Below are 18,806 nucleotides of genomic sequence, written 5' to 3'. Positions count from 1 at the left end.
TGTCGGTGTCTGCATTGGCTTTGTTACCGACCTGCTCTCGGAAAGAAGACACACATTTAATATTGTAGAGCTGTGCAGAGACGTTTCTGGCGCCGAGACCATTTTCTGTCCCCGAGACCATTTTCTGTCCCTGGGACCAAAATCTGTCCCGAGCACCAGAAATATGTCCAACAGTCCCTGCTAGACCAGTTTTCTTTTGGTCTACTTTCCGCCAGTTTACAGCGCCCAAAAATGGCTGTGACACATATTAATTCTGTCTGAGTTTCCACTCCGCCAAAGCCACGCCCCTTTTCGGAGAAGAGTCGGAGCAGACGGAAAAAGTCATTTTTTCTGTCCCCGACAGCTAATAAATAGGTCTGAGAGCAGAACATGTGGTGAGAGCGCCACAAAACTGGCGGAAACGCCATAGTAAATGTCCCCCATTGTGTGTGCCGAAAATTCATCTAACCTGATAATGTCAGGTCACCCAGACCTGGGCCCCCAACAAACAAACCCCCCAACACTATCTGAAAAATATATGTAAAGGGCAGGTGTATATAAGATGGAATAGCCAGCAAATCTGGCATGTGGGTGTGCACTCACTGTGCGTGATAAACGTCCATGCCCGCACAGACAAATGATGGAAAGTGATGCATGGGTACAGCCTGAGGAAGCTGCGGTCAGCAGCGATATGTGTGGGCGGCGACTCCTTCTGGGCCCTCATCCCCATTTTTACACCTCCAAAGGTAGTTGGAGGACAGGGGTCAACAGGAGGAGGCTGGAGGACAGGGGGCTACAGGGGGAGGCTGGAGGACAGGGGGCTACAGGAGGAGGCTGGAAGACAGGAGTGCGACAAAAGGAGGCTGGAGGACAGGGGGCTACAGGAGGAGGCTGGAAGACAGGAGTGCGACAAAAGGAGGCTGGAGGACAGGGGGCCACAGGAGGAGGCTGGAGGATAGGGGGCTACAAGAGGAGGCTGGAGGACAGGGGGCTACAGGAGGAGGCTGGAGGACAGGAGGCTACAAGAGGAGGCTGGAGGACAGGGGGCTTCAGGAGAAGGCTGGAGGACAGGGGTGCGACAAAAGGAGGCTGGAGGACAGGGACCACAGGTGGAGGCTGGAGAACAGGAAACCACAGGAGGCTGGAGAACAGGGGGCTACAAGACGAGGCTGGAGGACAGGAGGAGGCTGGAGAACAGGAAACCACAGAAGGAGGCTGGAGGACAGGGGGCTACAAGAGGAGGCTGAAGGACAGAAGGAGGCTTGAGGGCAGGGGTTACATGGAGGAGGCTGGAGGACAGGGGGCCACAGGAGGAGGAGGAGGCCGGAGGACAGGGGTCTACAGAAGGAGGCTCCTAGGACAAGAGGGCCTAAGGAGAGGCCAGAGGACAGGAGGCCACGGGTAGAGGAGGTTTAGAAAAAAGGGGGAGGGTCTTTTTGCCCCTCTAGTTTTAATGATAATAATAATCCTGCAGTAACACAACCGTCCAGTCACAGCTGTCTGTGTCCGCATCTGCACTTCCTGAAGCAGACGAGAATGGGCGCGGCATTACACCTAACCAATCGTGGTGCGCGACACAAATCAGACACTGGGTGATCTGTGTGTGTGTCCAACCACAAGCCGCGTTTCAGATGCGCACGTTGACGCGGAGCCTGGTGTAAATAAGAAGCGGCAGGACATGGAGCAGCTCATGTGACACAGGCAGCACATTACTAGCGGAGACATGAGCAACAGCTCACCGGCCAGAGCTGCCGCTGCTGCCCCGCTCACAGCCAGCCCGAAGCGGGAGAACGGCTACAGTGTGGGGCCAGCAACCCAGCTTATCATAAAGGGTATGGTCAGTGTCCGCTGCTGGGGAGGGGGGAGAGTGCGTCATGGGGGGTTATGTAGCCACCTTCGTGGGGGGGGAGTATGTAGCCTCGCCATGGGGGAGTGTGTGTGTAGTCACGTCACGCGGCCACCGCACAGTCCGTGAGTCTGACAATAGGAATGAAGGCCATAGATCTGCCCACTAATTTATAGATGCCATCCAAGTTTTCTATTTTTCGAATAAGACCTATTTGTCAAATAGGTCTTCAAAAGAATTGAATGGACCTGCTGTTCCCTATCGGGCATCAAGTCTGTTTACCTCTAGCCTTCAATAAATCATCTGATTCTGTAGCCTCCAGCTCTGGATACTTCAGAGAGTAGAGCCTGAAGAAGTGTACAATTTCTGTCCCCAGAGCTGTACTCCCTGCTGTGCGATGGCCCTTATCTATAACCTATGCTGTGGTTGAGTAGTAGAGGTGAGCGGAACCGAAATTTAAATAAGGCAGCTCTGCCTAATCCGACATGCCACTTGAAGGCCTGCAAAACAGCCAATCAGGTAACTTTACACACCTAAGGGTGATGCCACACATGGCGTTTTGAACCCGTTTTTGGTTCGTTTTTAAGCAGTTTGTTAAACGCATGTGTTTTTTGAAAAGGCACCTGTTTTTGCCAATGATCTTAATTAAAACATGTGTTTTATAACGGACTGCTTATAAATGGACCAAAAACGGGTTCAAAACGCCATGTGTGGCAGCACCCTAAAGCTTAAAACTGCCTGATCAAGCAACATTTCCAGGCTAGGCGGAGCTGCCAAACCAAAGACACTGAACCTAAAGTTTTGGTTCGCTCATCACTACTGTTCGGTCTTATACACCTTGAAAACCCATTTAGTATCTCATTGTCCATGTCAAGTTTTGCAGTTCTGTTCTGCTCTTTTTTAACACATGTGATGTATTACATGACAATTACATGGTGCAATCATGTCTTCGATTGCTGCTCCTCGTGACATCATCGGGGAGCGACCTTCTGTTGCTATGTATAGCATCTGATTATTCGTTAAAATGTGCTGCTGGCATGGTCAGTAAAATCTCCATATACTGCCAAACTGTAGTGTGACAGTATATGGTAGGATCAGACAACCTAGGGCTAAAGTACCTTAGGGGGTCTGATAAATAGTTTAAAAAAAAATTAAATAAATAAAACAAGGTAAATAAATTATAAAAACCTAAAATTTCAAATCGCATCCTTTCCCTAGAACTGATATAAAAATAGTAAAAATCCTAAACATGTTAGTTATCGCCACGTCCCAAAATATAATAATTGTTATTCCCGGTATTTAACCCCATAATGAAAAATATCATCCGATCGCTTGTTCAAGCCCTTACACTGCAATACACTTGTATTGCAGTGTATAGTGTTAGTAACTGAGCATGCTCAGTTACACACAGCCAGGTCCTGCCAGGAGGCGGAACCCGGCACAGAGAGGAGCCGACAGCCTCGGGTCACTCGTCGTAACCCGGGGCTGAGGCAGGAGGGATCGAATCCCCCGGTAAGCACACCAGGGGGTCCGATCCACTGTGTGAACGCTTGCACGCCGCGGTCATGCTTGACCGCGGCGTGTAAGGGGTTAATCACCCGGGATCGTAGTTTTTCCGATCCCGGGTGTTAGTGCCGGGTCTGGGCTGTGATATCACAGCCCGACACCGCCACTATACTGACCCGATGTCCAGAAATCATCTTCTGACGCGCTGCCGTAGAAAGGCGTCGCATCAGAAGAAGTACCCTTAATGACCGCCGTAAAATGCCGATACAGCGGTCATTAAGGGGTTAAAGGGTTTAAATGAAAATATCTTTGGAACCATTTTACATATAACAATTTTTACTTTTTTTTCCATGACGTGAGACTTTAACTTGATTAATTGTATCAACTTTTTTGTTTAATACAATTTTGGATAATACATAAATTTTAGCCAAAACTTAAAATTTTACAACTGATTAAATGACAAAAAGCTCCATCTAGTTTGATACCAAATTTCTCCTGAGTATCCCAATACCCCATATGTGATGGTAAACTGCTGTATGGGCACACGGCCAGGCATAGAAGCGAGGGAGCGCCATTCAGAGCAGAGTTGCATTACCACATTACAGGCCAGAAAATGTTTGTTTATTTTTTTGTAACGTGGACGTATGGGGGACATATAGGGGTGAAATCTGCCTTTCAGGTGCATTACTAGGGGGGGGGGGGGGGTCAATAGCTAATTAATTGAGAGTTTATTAACGCTTTTTTGGTGGGGACAAGAAAATCATTAATTTTGGTTTAGGGTTTTTACTTTTTTCTTAGTAGTCCGTTCACTGAACCATAAAAATAATATATAATCTTTATTGTACAGGTCACCAAGATTACAGCGATACCCAATTTATATAGCTTTCTTATGGTTGCTTTGTTTTGCAGAACATAAAACTCAGTTGTTGAGACATTTGCTTGTTTTTGCAATGCCATGTTCTAAAAGGCATAACATTTTAATTTTTTATATACGGAGGTGTTTTGGGGCTTGATTTTTGTGGGACAAGCTGTACTTTTTATTGGTATGTCAGGGTAAATGTTACTTTTTGATCACTTTTGATCCTTTTTTATTTAATGAGGTTGGATATGAAAATATTGTAATTTTTGCTGTTTTTTTTAATTTTTTTTTATGGCGTTCACCATATGGGTTCAGTATCAATTTAATTTTATTCTATGGGTTGCTTTGAACGTGGTGATACCCAGGGTCGGACTGGGGGACCACGGGCCCACCAGTGAAATTGATTTTGGGGGCCCAGCTACTGCTACATGGGAATATTAAAGGTACCGTAAATACTCAAGCATAAGTACAAAAAATATGCTGAAAAAAACCTAACTCGGCTTATACCGTAGTCTATATAAAAAACAAAATGTGTACTCTCCTTCCGATGCCCCCTGCTCACGTCATGACATCATACTGACATTCTAGTGTGTGCGCTGCCATCGGTACACACTGTGATGTCAGCGAGCAAGGACCTGCCGGGGGGCGTCAGAAGAAAAGTACACATTTTGTTTTCTTTCTTATAGGCTGAGGCATTTCTCGGGGAGGGGCTACAGGCTATATAATGGGGACAGGGGCTGCAGGCTATTTACTGGGGGGCAGGGGCTACAGGCTATAAACTGGGGGGGGGGCAGGGGTTTCAGGCTATATACTGGGGGGGCAGGAGTTTCGGGCTATATACTGGGGGGGGGAGAAGGGGCTTCAAGCTATATATTATGGGGGAGAAGGGGCTTCAGGCTATATATTGGGGGGGGGGGAGAAGGGGCTTCAGGCTATATATTGGGGGCAGAAGCTGCAGGCTAGATATTGGGGGCAGAAGCTGCAGGTTATATACTGGGGGGCAGAAGCTGCGGGTTATATACTGGGGGGCAGGGGATGCAGGCTATATACTGGGAGGCAGGGGCTGCAGGCTATATACTGGGGGGGCAGGGGCTACAGGCTATATACTGGGGGGGGCAGGGGTTTCAGGCTATATATTGGGGGGGGAGAAGGGGCTTCAGGCTATATATTGGGGGGGAGAAGGGGCTTCATGCTATATATTGGGGGGGGAAGGGGCTTTAGGCTATATATTGGGGGGAGGGAAGTGGCTTCAGGCTATATATTGGGGGGAGAAGGGGCTTCAGGCTATATATTGGGGCAGAAGGTTATATACTGGGGGGCAGGGGCTGCAGGTTATATACTGGGGGGCAGGGGCTGCAGGTTATATACTGGGGGGCAGGGGCTGCAGGCTATATACTGAGGGGCAGGGGCTGCAGGCTATATACTGGGGGGCAGGGGCTGCAGGCTATATACTGGGGGCGGTAGGGGCTGCAGGCTATATACTGGGGGCTGCAGGCTATATACTGGGGGGGGGGCAGGGGCTGCAGGCTATATACTGGGGGGGCGGGGGCAGGGAGTCATCATATGGTGCCTGCCAAACTGCTGTACATAGCAGTAGAGAGGCACAATGATGATGTGGAGACATGAACAAGTTATCATATTGCAGCATATTACATAGTCGGCCTATGCATTCTGCATAGGCTGACAGGCACTGTGTTAGATCATGCTGAAAGCTGCCATGGAAGCAGTCGACACCTCCATGCCTTGCACGGAGGCCACAGACCTGCCGAGTGAGTACCCGACTCTGCTCCATAGACGCCTCGGTCGATATGACCGCGGGGTCTATGGGGTTAAACAGCCACAGTCACATACAGCGGTGATCTGCTACTGAGCTTACGCGTACCTCGGGATGTGGCAACTGACCTTACATGTATGTCATATTGCGCTAAGGCAGTGGTGGCGAACCTATGACACGGGTGCCAGAGGTGGCACTCAGAGCCCTTTCTGTGGGCACTCAGGCCATCGCCCCAGATGTTGACAGAAGAGCTTTATCTTTGGAAGTCATTCTGCTGGACCCACCATTCTTTCCGCACAGAGAGACCCTGTAGAGAAGCTACAATGATAGTCTGAATGTGCCCTCCTTCCTTCAACTGTATTGGTGGCCTTAGCCTTAGCAATAAGTTGCAGCTTAAAATGCCGTGTACTGCAGGGACAGCATCCCATGCTTGGGTTTGCTGATCCCACTCATGTGTATTTTACTTGTATTTAATACTTAATAAAAAAACATTTGTGAATAAAATGCCATGTTGGCACTTCACGGTAATTAAGTGGATTTTCGTTTGCAGCTTGGGTACTCTGTCTCTAAAAGGCTTGCCATCACTGCGCTAAGTGGTTAAAGGGGAAAATCTCCCCTTTAATATCATATCCGGTTTCTCGGTGCAACAGAACCAGAGATATCCAGGTGTTGTGCTTCATGGGATATGACAGTTTAAAGGGAATCTGTTACTAGAACACTGTTTTTAGTTTCTTCCACATGCTTGGTTTGGATTGTGGGGATATCTGAAAACAGTTTCTACCAGATTTCTGGCTTTTTTTCCCTTTCAAACAATATATGATAAAACTTTACCTGAATCCCTGCCTAGTCGCATGGTCACTGTTGCTCAAAGTAAGTTCCCCCCTCCACAAATTAAAAAACCTTCACTCTGCTTCATGCCTTTGCCTCCCTGCATACTCACGCAGATCGAGCAAGCAATTCTAACGCTTGCGCTGTCAGCGTCAGATTGCAGACATACGCAGATAGAGTGGAGACCACCAGCGCTTTTCCACTCCTATCTGCGGATGCGCTGGATTCAGCACAGGGTTGATAGACACTGAAGCGGATGCAGGTACGCAAACTCTCTAGCGAGTTGCTTAGTTGCTGCAATCCTGTGCTCAATGAGTTGAATGAACAGGTCTGCGAGAGTATGCAGGGAGGCAGAGGCAAACAGCAATGTAGAGGATGGAGGTGGGAGGGGGTTTTTTAATTCAAAATCAGCTGAATTAGTAAAAACTAATGTATAGAGCCTGTTAAATCCTTGGTAGGAATGAATAGACACTAGGTAGATAAGTTATTTGGTTACCCCAGACATTTTTTAAGTTGTTACATGATGATGGATACATACAATACATCTTTTCTATCCTAATATGTTACTGTGCTCTACATCACCCCCATACTTAGAATAATTTCATAAATTGTGCTTGCATCTGCTCATGAGGTGAGCCGTGCCCAGTTTTCAAAAATGGTGAATGGTGTAACCATGTAGAACAGAAACACATTTTCTTGACATAAGAGTCTGAGGGGTATGTACAGTGTCTTTTGGAGTTACTGTATGTGCTAGGAATTCTTAGCAAATATGTACAGCTTTTTATGTTGCATATGTGTATGTACATACTTTTTTCCTCAGTTTGCTATCTGGTTTTTTTTTATTGTATCAATTTAAAGATTTTTGGAGTCTGACCTATTTTGTTCACGTTTGTGGATAATGAACAACAAAAGGGAGATTTATCAGAAATGCCTGAGCGCAAAACTGTTCTAGTTGCTTATGGCAACCAATCAGATCTCTGCTTTCACAACCTCAATAAACCATTAATTAAATTTGTTACACAATTGGGATAAACTTTAAACTGTACTTTTCATTCAAATTACAGATGTTGGAGAAATCCATTCTAGATTGTTGGATCACCGTCCGATCATTCAGGGTGAAACCCGCTACTTTGTCAAGGAGTTTGAGGTCAGTCATGCCATGTTTATTTGTGCTTTATATTTTATTAAAAGACAATTATGTACAAGAGTGTCTGTCCATGTGGGCAGATAATTACATTACATTCCTTAGTTCCAGTTGTATACATTAGGTGGCAGTAGCGTTCTACTGGAGAGCTATAGCAGAACCTGTAGTACTTTACAATATCCACATAATATTATTTTTGCAGTCTGATATGGAAGAATTATAGTATACTGCATTTTATTCAGTATTTTATTATCAAAGTATTTTACCCAGTCACAATAAAGAAACATCTGCCATTTAGTGTCACTCATATTTACTGATGGTAGATGTCCCAAACTTACTCGCTCTCCACGTCTGTTAGGGAATGACCTCGCTTTTGTCCTCTTCCGGGATATAGGCATTCTTTTAATGAAAACTTTATAAATATATTCAAATGAACCAGAGGGGCTCCAGGCTACCTTATGACAACCAATCAGATCTCTGCTTTCATTTTATAAGCATCGGACACAACCTCAATAAACCATTAATTCGATTTGTTACACAATTGGAATAAACTTTCAACTGTGCATTTCATTCAAATTACAGATGTTTCCTTATATATGTTTCCTCCTCTGTGTTCATGGCAGTCTGATTCTGCACGCCGATCATGACATCAGCAGATCAGTGGGCAGGTCTAGACTGTCTTGAACATGGAGGGGGCGGCATATATTGGCAAGCGGTCAAGCCAAGAGACGCTCGGGTGATGTAGCCTGGACTTTTTATTAAGTGTTTTTTAAAAGAATGCTGATATCCCGGAAGATAACAAAAGCAAGGTCATCCCCTAGCAGACATGACGAGCAAGTAAGTTTGTGATATCTACCATCAGTAAATCTGATGGTAGATGTTCTGTAAAGAGGATGTAATGTTAGGCCATTTACACATGGAGAAGAGCATTCTCACATGGCCCATATACCTTCAATTAGAATGAGACTTGTGGCTGAAATACTGCCCATATAACACAGCACTTTCTGACTACTGCTTCAAATCTCAGATATCCCGTGGTGGCTTTCACCCTGTACTTAAATATTATAGAGTACTTCTTGGCAAACCAGAAGTACTTTCATACCCCAGACATTAGTATCATATTACCTGTAGTGAATCCAGGGGCTGGTGTTTCTATCCCAAGCATTAAAAAGTTTCCCAATGCAATAAAAATGCATGGGATCCCCTCTTCCAAAACAAACGAATGAAGCCCTTATTGTGTTGCTCACATTTTCTTTCCAGTTTCAGAATTATTGCGTTTCTCTGTTTCTAAACTAATTGTCAGACATCCTCCTGCATCCAGCAGTGAAATAGTTACATGAAGTGTGTAGTCTGTGCTTAGTAAGCATTAAGGGTTAACAGCTTTCCTGCTGTGAAGGTGGTGTCAGAGAACAGGAGCTGTGGACTGGAGGGAAGAGTCTGTGACACAGTGTAAGGCTTGTTGCATGTTATCACTGTCGGCTCTGCTACATATCAGGGAAATAAGAACTGTGTGCATCATATATCAGTATAATGCACAGAGTTCAATCCCCAGCAGAGTGATTATTAACGTTGCATCCGTTATAACAAACTTATTACGGAATAATGTGAAACTGGCCTAAGGAGCAGAGACGGACAGAGAAAGAAATGCAAAATCACAGACTGGGACTTATGGGCAACAGGGGAGCCCCTTTTACCTTACTATTCTTGCAGGAGACTTCTGCATCAACAGGCAATTGTTCTACATGACAAGCTACTAGAGCGCGTCTGGTACGCTATTCGGGTGAAATAATATTTGGGATAGATATGAGGTGTTTCTGCATGCCCCATCACCCAAAGGACTAATATAGGTGTTACTACTAACCAGGGGGCACTCTAGTGATTCTGAACTCCCCCACCCCAACTGAGAAGGTTGCTCAATAAAGGGATAAAAGATGTACATCTCACTCCGCCTTAAATAAGAGAGCAATCCTTAAAGCACATTAAAAAACTACCTCTCCTTCCTCCTTCACCCAGAAAAAGTTTATATCTTAGATCACTATATAACAAATACTGTCTTTACAATTTTAATTTTCTAAATAGAAGTTATATTTTAGTGGCGTAAACAGGTTAAATTTGCCTGATGGCACTTTTGTTATTCCCAAGAAGACTCATGGCTGTACTAGCTCAAAAGGTGCTTCTTCTCAATACTGAATACTTATGACCATATGATATTTCAGTTTTTCGTGTTTAATGGGTGGTGTCATTTTTTGGTGACTTTTGATGACACTTTCAATGCTACAATTTTTAACACTGTACAGCCTTCTGTTCACTTCTGATTGAATTTTTTTTATTTTCAAAATGGGAAAAAAGTGGAATTTTTGACTTTGGGCACTATTTTCCATTACGAGGTTAAACGCCGGGAATAACCGTTATTATATTTTGATAGGTATCGCTGCTTCCCAAAATGTCCTAACATGTTTATGGTTTTTAATGTTTATTTATATCAGTTCTAGGGAAAAGAGGGTGATTTTGAATTTTTAGGTTTTTAATATATAATTTTTAAAAATTTTTTTTACTATGTGTCACACCCACTATGGTACTTTTAACCCTAGGTTGTATGATCCTACCATATACTGGAATACTACAGTATGACAGTATGTGGAGATTTACCTCCTCATTCATTACAATGAACAAATCGCATATTGTAATGAAAAGGTTAAATTCAGACAGCCTGCTGTCACTGGGGGCAGCAATCGTATCCAAGATGGTGGAGCCTGTGAGCCCTCTCCAAACACCTGCAGCCGGTATGTGATGTAATACTATGTCACATGTCGGTAAGGGCTTCATGAGCAAAAAAAGGGGTTTGAAGGGGTCTGAATACTTTCTTTATCCACTGTATATGGAATGGAGTAGTATCTACTTGAGCCCACCAGTCCCTTTATGGAGTGACGTTTACTCGGATTAATATTTACAGTCTTGTCAATGTGTAGCTGATTTGGTTTTGTGGGAAAACTTTTCTCGTTTGTTCATTTACATCCATGCTTAAACCGATGAGACCAGTTGGCAAGGCTGGTGTCCACACCTTTTCAGTCTACTCTTGTAGCATTACGGGCAGGAGCCATGTTACCCAGTTTCCCCTGTCCTAATACTTGTGTCAGTCACTCCTGCTATTGGGCACACAGAAAGCTTTGGGATTCTCGGGAATCATGTTTCCCTTGTTGATTGTGGATTTTTTATTCTTTGAAATGGATGGCTGCTGATGTAATGAATGTAGTACAATCACTGTAGAATCTGTAATGAATCCATTCCTCCCTTCTAAGATCACGGAGTAATCTTGGTTACTACTTAACGAGTCGTGATACTTGGCTTGGTTGTCTTGCAATTTGCTTTTAATTCTATGAAATGTGAATCACTTGTCTTTATGCAAATAAAGTGACTTCATTTGTCTATTGTACAGAAAAATTATTGCTTAGAAGAGAACTTGCCAGATAGATATATTGTTTCGGCTAATTTTATAGGCCGTCTCAGACAATGTGTCTCCCTATTAGCAATACTAAATGTCTCTGCTGTCTCAGGCAAAAAAATGGCTCTGGTTCAAAGGTCTCCTGTTATGTGATATCAACACAAATAGCTTAGACAATAAAATAGCTCACAATAAGAGCAGACAATAGAAGTCATAGAGAATAGTTGGTGTGCGGTTGTTCAAAATGATCTTATTGGTGTTCAAACATTCTGCACTACTGGCCTTAACATAGAAGAAAAACATAGAAAAATTGTCAACCAGGTCCTTCATCAGTGTCCTATTGCTCTTTTCTGGTGATGCTGTTGCTCCGGCTCTACCCCCGACTCCCATGAGTTTCAGGGTACTCGGAAGCCGGGCAGCACGCTCGAGACTCCTTTCACGTGCCCCAGTGGTGTTGACAGGAGTCCCGCTGGTCATGTGCTCCACGTGGTGACGACTTCCGCACCGTTACTCCACTGAGGGTGGTAAGTTCAAAAACAACAGACCGCAGGTAGTCACTCTACATCCGAGGTCTACTAAGCAGCGATCGCTTGCTCAAGGAGCCTAACTAAGGAGTCGATCCCCAACCTGCAGAGCAAGGTATTTGGGCATATTGATAATTCAGCGGGGTAAGCCTTGATATTTACCATGCTTGAGTAATTATGTGTAGGTCCTATGGAGGTTTCTGTCTTTCCCTGTGATATCCTTTCCATGGAGACTTCTATGCCTTCTCTTGGTAGGAGCATAAGAGGAGAGAGTTAGGAGCAAGGAGCTCCATAAAGAATCTGAGAAGAAAAACACCTCTTCTCGTAAGTGTAATATGTGCTATGCAAGGCTCATTCCAGCCTATAAGAAGCCTGTGTGTAAAGACTGTCTGGATAATCTTTTGAAAGAAGAAAGATCAGGATTTATGGACGAAATACGTTCCTTTATTAAAGGGGAAGTACAGACGTCAGTTGCCACCTCCATAGCTTTGATGTGCGTTTCAGAATCTGAACCTGACTCGGATAGGGAGTCATCCCTTAGAGATTCCTTAGAATTGGATCCTCCTACCTCTAGCTCTTCCTCTAAAATGGAGTCCAGATACCTTTTTTCTTCTGAGGACTTGGATCAACTATTAAAGACTATTCGTGATACTTTAAAAATTGAGGAGGTAGAAGAATCTAAGTCTATCCAAGATGAACTGTTTGGTATTCTCAGAGCTCCAAAAAGAAGAGTGTTTCCTATTAATAACACCCTTAAGCAGTTGATTCAAGAGGAATGGAGGGATCCAGAAAGGAAGGTGTCGGTTTCTAAGGAGTTCAGAAGCCGTCTTCGGTTTGATGAAGGGGAAACAAGGTTTTGGAATACTTCACCTAAAGTGGATATCCAAGTTACCAAATTAACAAAGAACACGGACTTACCCTTTGAGGATTCTATCCAACTAAAGGATCCAATGGATAGGAAAGCGGACAGCCTGCTCAAGAAAGTCTGGGAGACCACCATGCTGAATTTAAAAGCAAACGTAGCTACAACCTCTATAGCACGGACCATGTACTTCTGGTTGTCTGAACTAGAGAATCACATTAAAAGTGGAACCCCTAGAGAACTTCTCCTGGACACACTACCTACTCTAAAATCTGCAACTGCCTTCATTGCTGACGCTTCAGGGGAATCAATGAGATTTTCGGCCAAAGAAAGCGCCTTATCAGTGGCCGCTGGACGTTCCCTATGATTAAGACAATGGGGAGGTGATGTAAGATCAAAATCTAAGTTATGTAGCATCCCCTTTGAAGACGAGTTCGTATTTGGACCTGAACTGGATTCTATCTTAGAAAAGGCGGCAGATAATAAGAAGGGTTTTCCGGATATCAAAAATGTACCTAAGAAACAGCCCTTTCACTGTAAAAGATCGGAGAAGTTCCTACAGAGGAAAAGGAAAGCAGGGCCGCTGGAGTTATCCAAAGGGTGGAAAAGGTAGAGGCTTCCTTCTCAGCTCACCCTTCAGTAATACTGCACCCTTCAGGAAACAATGACGCCAGGGTAGGAGGAAGGCTCCTTCGGTTTTATGCTCAGTGGTCCAGCATAACATCAAACCCGTGGATCCTGGACATAATAATAAGAGGATACAAATTAGAACTCACCTCCCTTCCTCCATGCAAATTCAACCTGACCAATCAGCCCTCCCAGGAGACTTCAGTATTGATATTTCAGGAAGTTCAAAAACTCCTTCTGTTGGCCGTAATTTCCCCAGTTCCCAAAGAGAGATGGGAGAATGGCCACTTTTCTCCTCTTTTTCTTATCCAGAAGCCCAACGTGACGCACAGAATGATTTGCAACTTCAGACAGCTAAACCTACATCTTCAGTACCGCAGATTCAAGATGGAGTCAGTAAGATCAGCAACAAGCCTAATCCATCAGGGAGCATACATGTGCTCGATCGACCTAAAAGATGCGTACTACCACGTTCCGATTTATCTGCCTTCACAGAAGTTCCAGAGGTATGCGATTCTCTCACCGGAAGGGGAACTTCTCTGTTTTCAGTACAAGGCCCTTCCATCCGGAATATCATCTGCCCCGAGAATCTTTTCCAAAATAATTATAGAAAGGATTGCATTCTTGCGAACCCAGCAGGTCCTAGTAGTTCCTTATCTGGACGATTTGCTTATTATAGCAAAGACACAGGAGGAGCTGATCCTTCACAGGAATTTGACAATCCAGACATTGCAGAGACTAGGCTGGATTATAAATTGGGAGAAGTCCTCTCTGGATCCAGGCATGAGCATCGTTTTCCTGGGGATTCCATCAGTCAGAGATCCTTTCTTCCAGAAGAAAAGAAAGAATGCCTCATTCTTCAAGTAAAAGATTTTCTGAGAAAACAAAGATGCTCAATAAGAGAGGCTATGAGACTTCTGGGGCAACTCGCAGCATGTATCCAGTGTGTCCAGTGGGCACAGAATCATACAAGGGTAGTACAAGGCTGGATCCTCCAGGCTTGGGACAGAGACCATCTGCATTTAGACAATCTCATCAGCATAACCCAAGCAGTCAGAACAGCTCTATCTTGGTGGATCAATCCAGCTCACCTAGAGAAAGGGATATCATGGCATCCTTGGCCACTTACTATAGTCCAGACCGACGCAAGCAAGAAGGGCTGGGGAGCAAATGTGACAGGCGCCTACTTTCAGGGGTATTAGCCTCCTTACATTCAGAAGATGTCCTCTAATTATCGAGAATTAAGAGCAATTTTGGAAGGCATGAAGGCGGCAAGTCATTTGCTAAAGGGCTTTCTCATGAAGATCCAATCGGATAATTCCACAGCAGTGGCCTAGCTCCAACATCAAGGAGTTACAATATCCCCAGATCTTATGGACCTCTCGGCAGAAATCTTCTATTGGGCAGAAATAAATATAGCCTCTTTATCCGTAGTCTGGTTTCCTCTTTTGAAGAAGATGGCTCTAGCAGAACCCATTCTGCTACCCGACTGAAGAGATCTTTTATTCCAGGGTCCACTGGTCCATCCAAACCCTCAGGGTCTGTCTCTGAGCATGGATCCTGAAAGGAGACTCTTAAGAACTAAAGGGTTATCAGAAAAGGTAATATCTACCTTACAGGCTAGCAGGAAACCAGTCACTTATAACCAGCCATATATCTAAAAATATGGAAGAATTTTCTGTCCTTCTGTGGATCTATCCCCCCTGACCAATCCTCTCCAAATCTGTTACAAATCTGTCCTGGATTTCTTGCAGGCTGGATTCGACAAGGGATTAAAAACCAGTACCCTTAAAGTGCAAGTTGCAGCCTTAAGTGTCTTCTACGACTCCTCATTAGCAGAGCAAAGATGGATAAAAAGGTTTGTGAAAGCTACTAACAGAATTAGACCACCAATTAAGATGTCTGTAGCTCCTTGGGACTTGTCTTTAGTTCTAAACTTTCTGACAGGTCCTTAGTTTGAACCTCTTGATTCCATATCTATTAGAAACTTAACACTCAATACAGCTTTTCTAATAGCAATCACTACGGCTAGAAGAGTTGGGGAGATTCAGGCGTTATCTATTATGGAACCTTATTGTATGATTACTGATGACAGGATCACACTAACCTTAGACCCAAACTTTATTCCAAAGGTCTGCACAGCCTTCCACCTCAGCCAAGGTAGTCTTGCCCTCTTTCTGCCAGAACCCAAAATCTCCTAAAGAGGTCTTGTGGCACTCTCTAGATGTAAGAAGAACAGTTCTCAGGTACATTAAAACCACCAAAAGCTGGCGTAAGGACTTTAACATCCTTCTCCAATTTCAAGGAAAGAACAAGGGCAGGAAAGCTTCTAAGGCCTCTATAGCCAAGTGGCTAAAGACTGTGATTAACCCTAGAATGCATACCTGGGGCCTCGCAGGCCCGCTCTGTTAGTTGTTTTCTTTTTACTGCAAGATTACTTTAGTTAGAATTCTGAAACTCTAGGTATTCCTCAGTTATATAGTTGTTAGTCATTTCCAGTTGTTCATATATTTTTATGTTACAGGCATTTCGGTATAATAACTCTTTTTTGTGAATACCCCATATTTACATACCTGGGGCCTTTTAGGCCCGTACTAGGTTTACATGTAATCCTAAGTCTTTTTGTCTTTTCTGTTGCTGGGGAAAACTTTGACTTAGGCTGCATTCACACTGCCGTTGCCCGCCGTACCGTAGCGGGCAACGGCAGTGTACGGGGAGAGGAGGAGGGGAGAGCGCAGCTCACCCCCGCCGCTCTCTACAGGGATACATGGCGCACGGCGCCGTATTACGGGAAAAGATAGGACATGTCCTATCTTTTTCCCGGGTACGGAGCGGTACTGTGCCGCGCGTGTGTACCGCTCCCGTAGGGCGCTGTGCACCCATTGCCGTCTATGGGGGACGTATATCGGCCGTATATACGTCCCCCATATGGTCGTGTGAATGTAGCCTTAGTCTTTATGATTCTGCTGTTGCTGCGCAGAGTGCGGATTGTGCCTAACTACATGGTCATGTGATCTTGGGAAGGAGGCTACCTCATGATGTCATGCGTCTCTGACATCATCATAGTTCCTGAACAGGAAGGAGGAAGGAGTCCGCTTTCTTGTTTCTTGAAAAAAAAACTCTGAGCTCCAAAAATCCAAAGATTTCCACGTCACCTAAAAGAAAGTGGTGACCTGCTGAAGGTGAGCGGAGGGGGCTGCACAGATACTAACAAAGAGTCTACAACCCTTATTGTAATCATTTTTCATTATAGTTTACTGACTTCTAAGGTTACAATGGCACAGTCTACATCCAGGGGTTTGACTGACCAAGAAATCAAAGCAATCATTTTTGATAGTGATGAAGATAGTGAACTTTCTTTGTCTGATGAAGAGTACATGCCACCAGCTAATGTCTCTACTTCATCATTGAGTGATTCTTCAGATGATGAAGAAGAAATGGATCCAGCAGAACATACAACCAAAACATCCAAAACAAATGTTTTTTGGGACAGTACTCCTAGGGTTCTTGGGTGCACCCCATCACATAATATTGTAATAGTTGCTCAAGGAACTGTAGGAATTCCACAATTCTTGTCCAAAAGAGGCATTTTCTGTAAGCTATGATCAGATGTGGTATACGTTTTCAGGAACATCCAGAGCCAAGAGATAAAAAAAGAAAGCAATGTTACATTTGTCCAGCAAAGAAGGACAGGAAATCAGAGAGTGTCTGTACCACTTGTGGACAAAATGCCTGCAAGGATCATTCTTCCGAACAGATAGTAAATTCGAAAAGGAAACTTTGCAAAGGGAAATTCCTGCAGCATGTTTACTGCAACTTTTATATAAAAAAACCTTTTAGACAAAAAAACATTATTATAAGGAGTTATATCGAATTAGTATATTGGGCGTTTTAAGCCCATTCAGTTACTTTGTTTTTTTTTTTGCACAAAATGTTTTGAATTATTCACATCTTAGGATGCATTCTCACTAGCGCTGGTGTTTGCCAGGAGGTGATCCATAATGGATATAATCTCTTGGTAACCCCAGTTAAGGCTGCTGGAATGCCCGGATTCTACCAGCCTTAGCTGGGGATACCAGGAGGTCAGATCCATTACAGATCCCCTCCTGGCAGACACCAGCGCTAGTAGGAATGCATCCTTACCTTGCATTTTTCAAATAAACTTTGAAAAGTATTTTTATTTGAGTTATTCCATGTTATTTGCACACGGGCCTAAAAGGCCCCAGGTATGTAAAAGTATAGATTTTTATGGTCATGCATTCTAGGGTTAAAGAAGCTTATGAGGCTCTTGATAGATCATCCCCAGAATCCGTGACATCGCATTCAACCAGAGCAATGGCGGCATCCTGGGCTGAAAAGAGAGGAGCTTCGATTGAACAAATATGCAAAGCAGCTACCTGGTCCTCACCTCTGACCTTTGAAAAACACTATAGACTGGACATTCCAAATCAATCTGAACTCTCCTTCGGGAGAAAAATATTACAAGCTGTAGTCCCTCCCTAAAAAAATATGTTCATCTGGTATATCTCCAGGTGGGGCCGTCATGGGGGACGTAAAGGAAAAAGTGAATTAGTCTTACCGGTAATTCCATTTCCTTTAGTCCACCATGACGGCCCATATATTTTCCCTCCCTATTTTTTTTGCTTATTGTTTACTTGATATTGTTTGTGATGTAACGGGCAATAAATCTGGTTGCATCCAAGCCGGTGTGGTTATTGGAAGACGCTGGAGTGTGTAATGTGTATGCAGGGGTGGGGCTTTTAACCTTGTCTGCTTCCTGTCCCCACAGGTGGGGCTGTCATGGTGGACTAAAGGAAATGGAATTACCGGTAAGACTAATTCACTTTTTTTTCCACATTATGTCTTGGGTACAAATACCAAAGGAAACATATTGAAATCTGATGAAAAATGGATTTCACCATTATTGTTATTTTTTTATAGCAGTATTACAAATGTATAAAAAGTGAGAATGTGTTTGATGGAGCTACTCTTGAGATTATTGAAGGTTTTTCTTCATGTGGTTTGGTATTGTCATGGGTTGCACACTAGTCCTGTGAAGCACCAGCTGTCACTCTATTATGCTGTTATCTAGTATGGTTTGCAATGTCTTCCACTACTCCACCACTAGATGGAAGTAGACAATTACTTTAATGTGCTGCTGACAGATTTACTATGCTACTATTATCTTGTTAGCATAGCTCTTTCTGTATGTGGCTTTTAATGTTCTTCACCTCAGAAAGGCGGGTCACGGCGAGCAGACACGACAAACACATGTTCCAAGCAGATGTCCTTTGAGGCGTTTGTGTGAGGTGCAGTTGTGAGCTAATATCTTCCAGTGCTCCGCTGGGCCTGTGTTTCATTCCACTAAGGGTTTATTAAAACTCTCATATTCTTTGTAGTGGAGATTCTTTTGAA

General features: G+C 44.0%; 1 protein-coding gene across 1 annotated transcript in view; it reads left to right on the top strand.

Moving 5' to 3' along the window:
* Window positions 1-1,593: 1,593 nt before the first annotated feature.
* Window positions 1,594-18,806, top strand: part of BLOC1S5 (biogenesis of lysosomal organelles complex 1 subunit 5) — a 42,721-nt gene continuing 25,508 nt past the window's right edge. Inside the window, exons 1-2 of the mRNA XM_072152559.1 lie at window positions 1,594-1,811; window positions 7,857-7,939. Of these exons, the coding sequence (XP_072008660.1) occupies window positions 1,703-1,811; window positions 7,857-7,939 (192 nt within the window). The 5' untranslated portion in view covers window positions 1,594-1,702. The remainder of the gene's footprint in view (window positions 1,812-7,856; window positions 7,940-18,806) is intronic.

Source organism: Engystomops pustulosus, chromosome 5 (genome assembly GCF_040894005.1).
Source record: "Engystomops pustulosus chromosome 5, aEngPut4.maternal, whole genome shotgun sequence".
In the NCBI taxonomy this organism is placed as follows: Eukaryota; Metazoa; Chordata; class Amphibia; order Anura; family Leptodactylidae; genus Engystomops; species Engystomops pustulosus.
The sequence above is the reverse complement of the archived record's forward strand: the minus strand, read 5'-3'. Positions and strand labels throughout refer to the sequence as shown.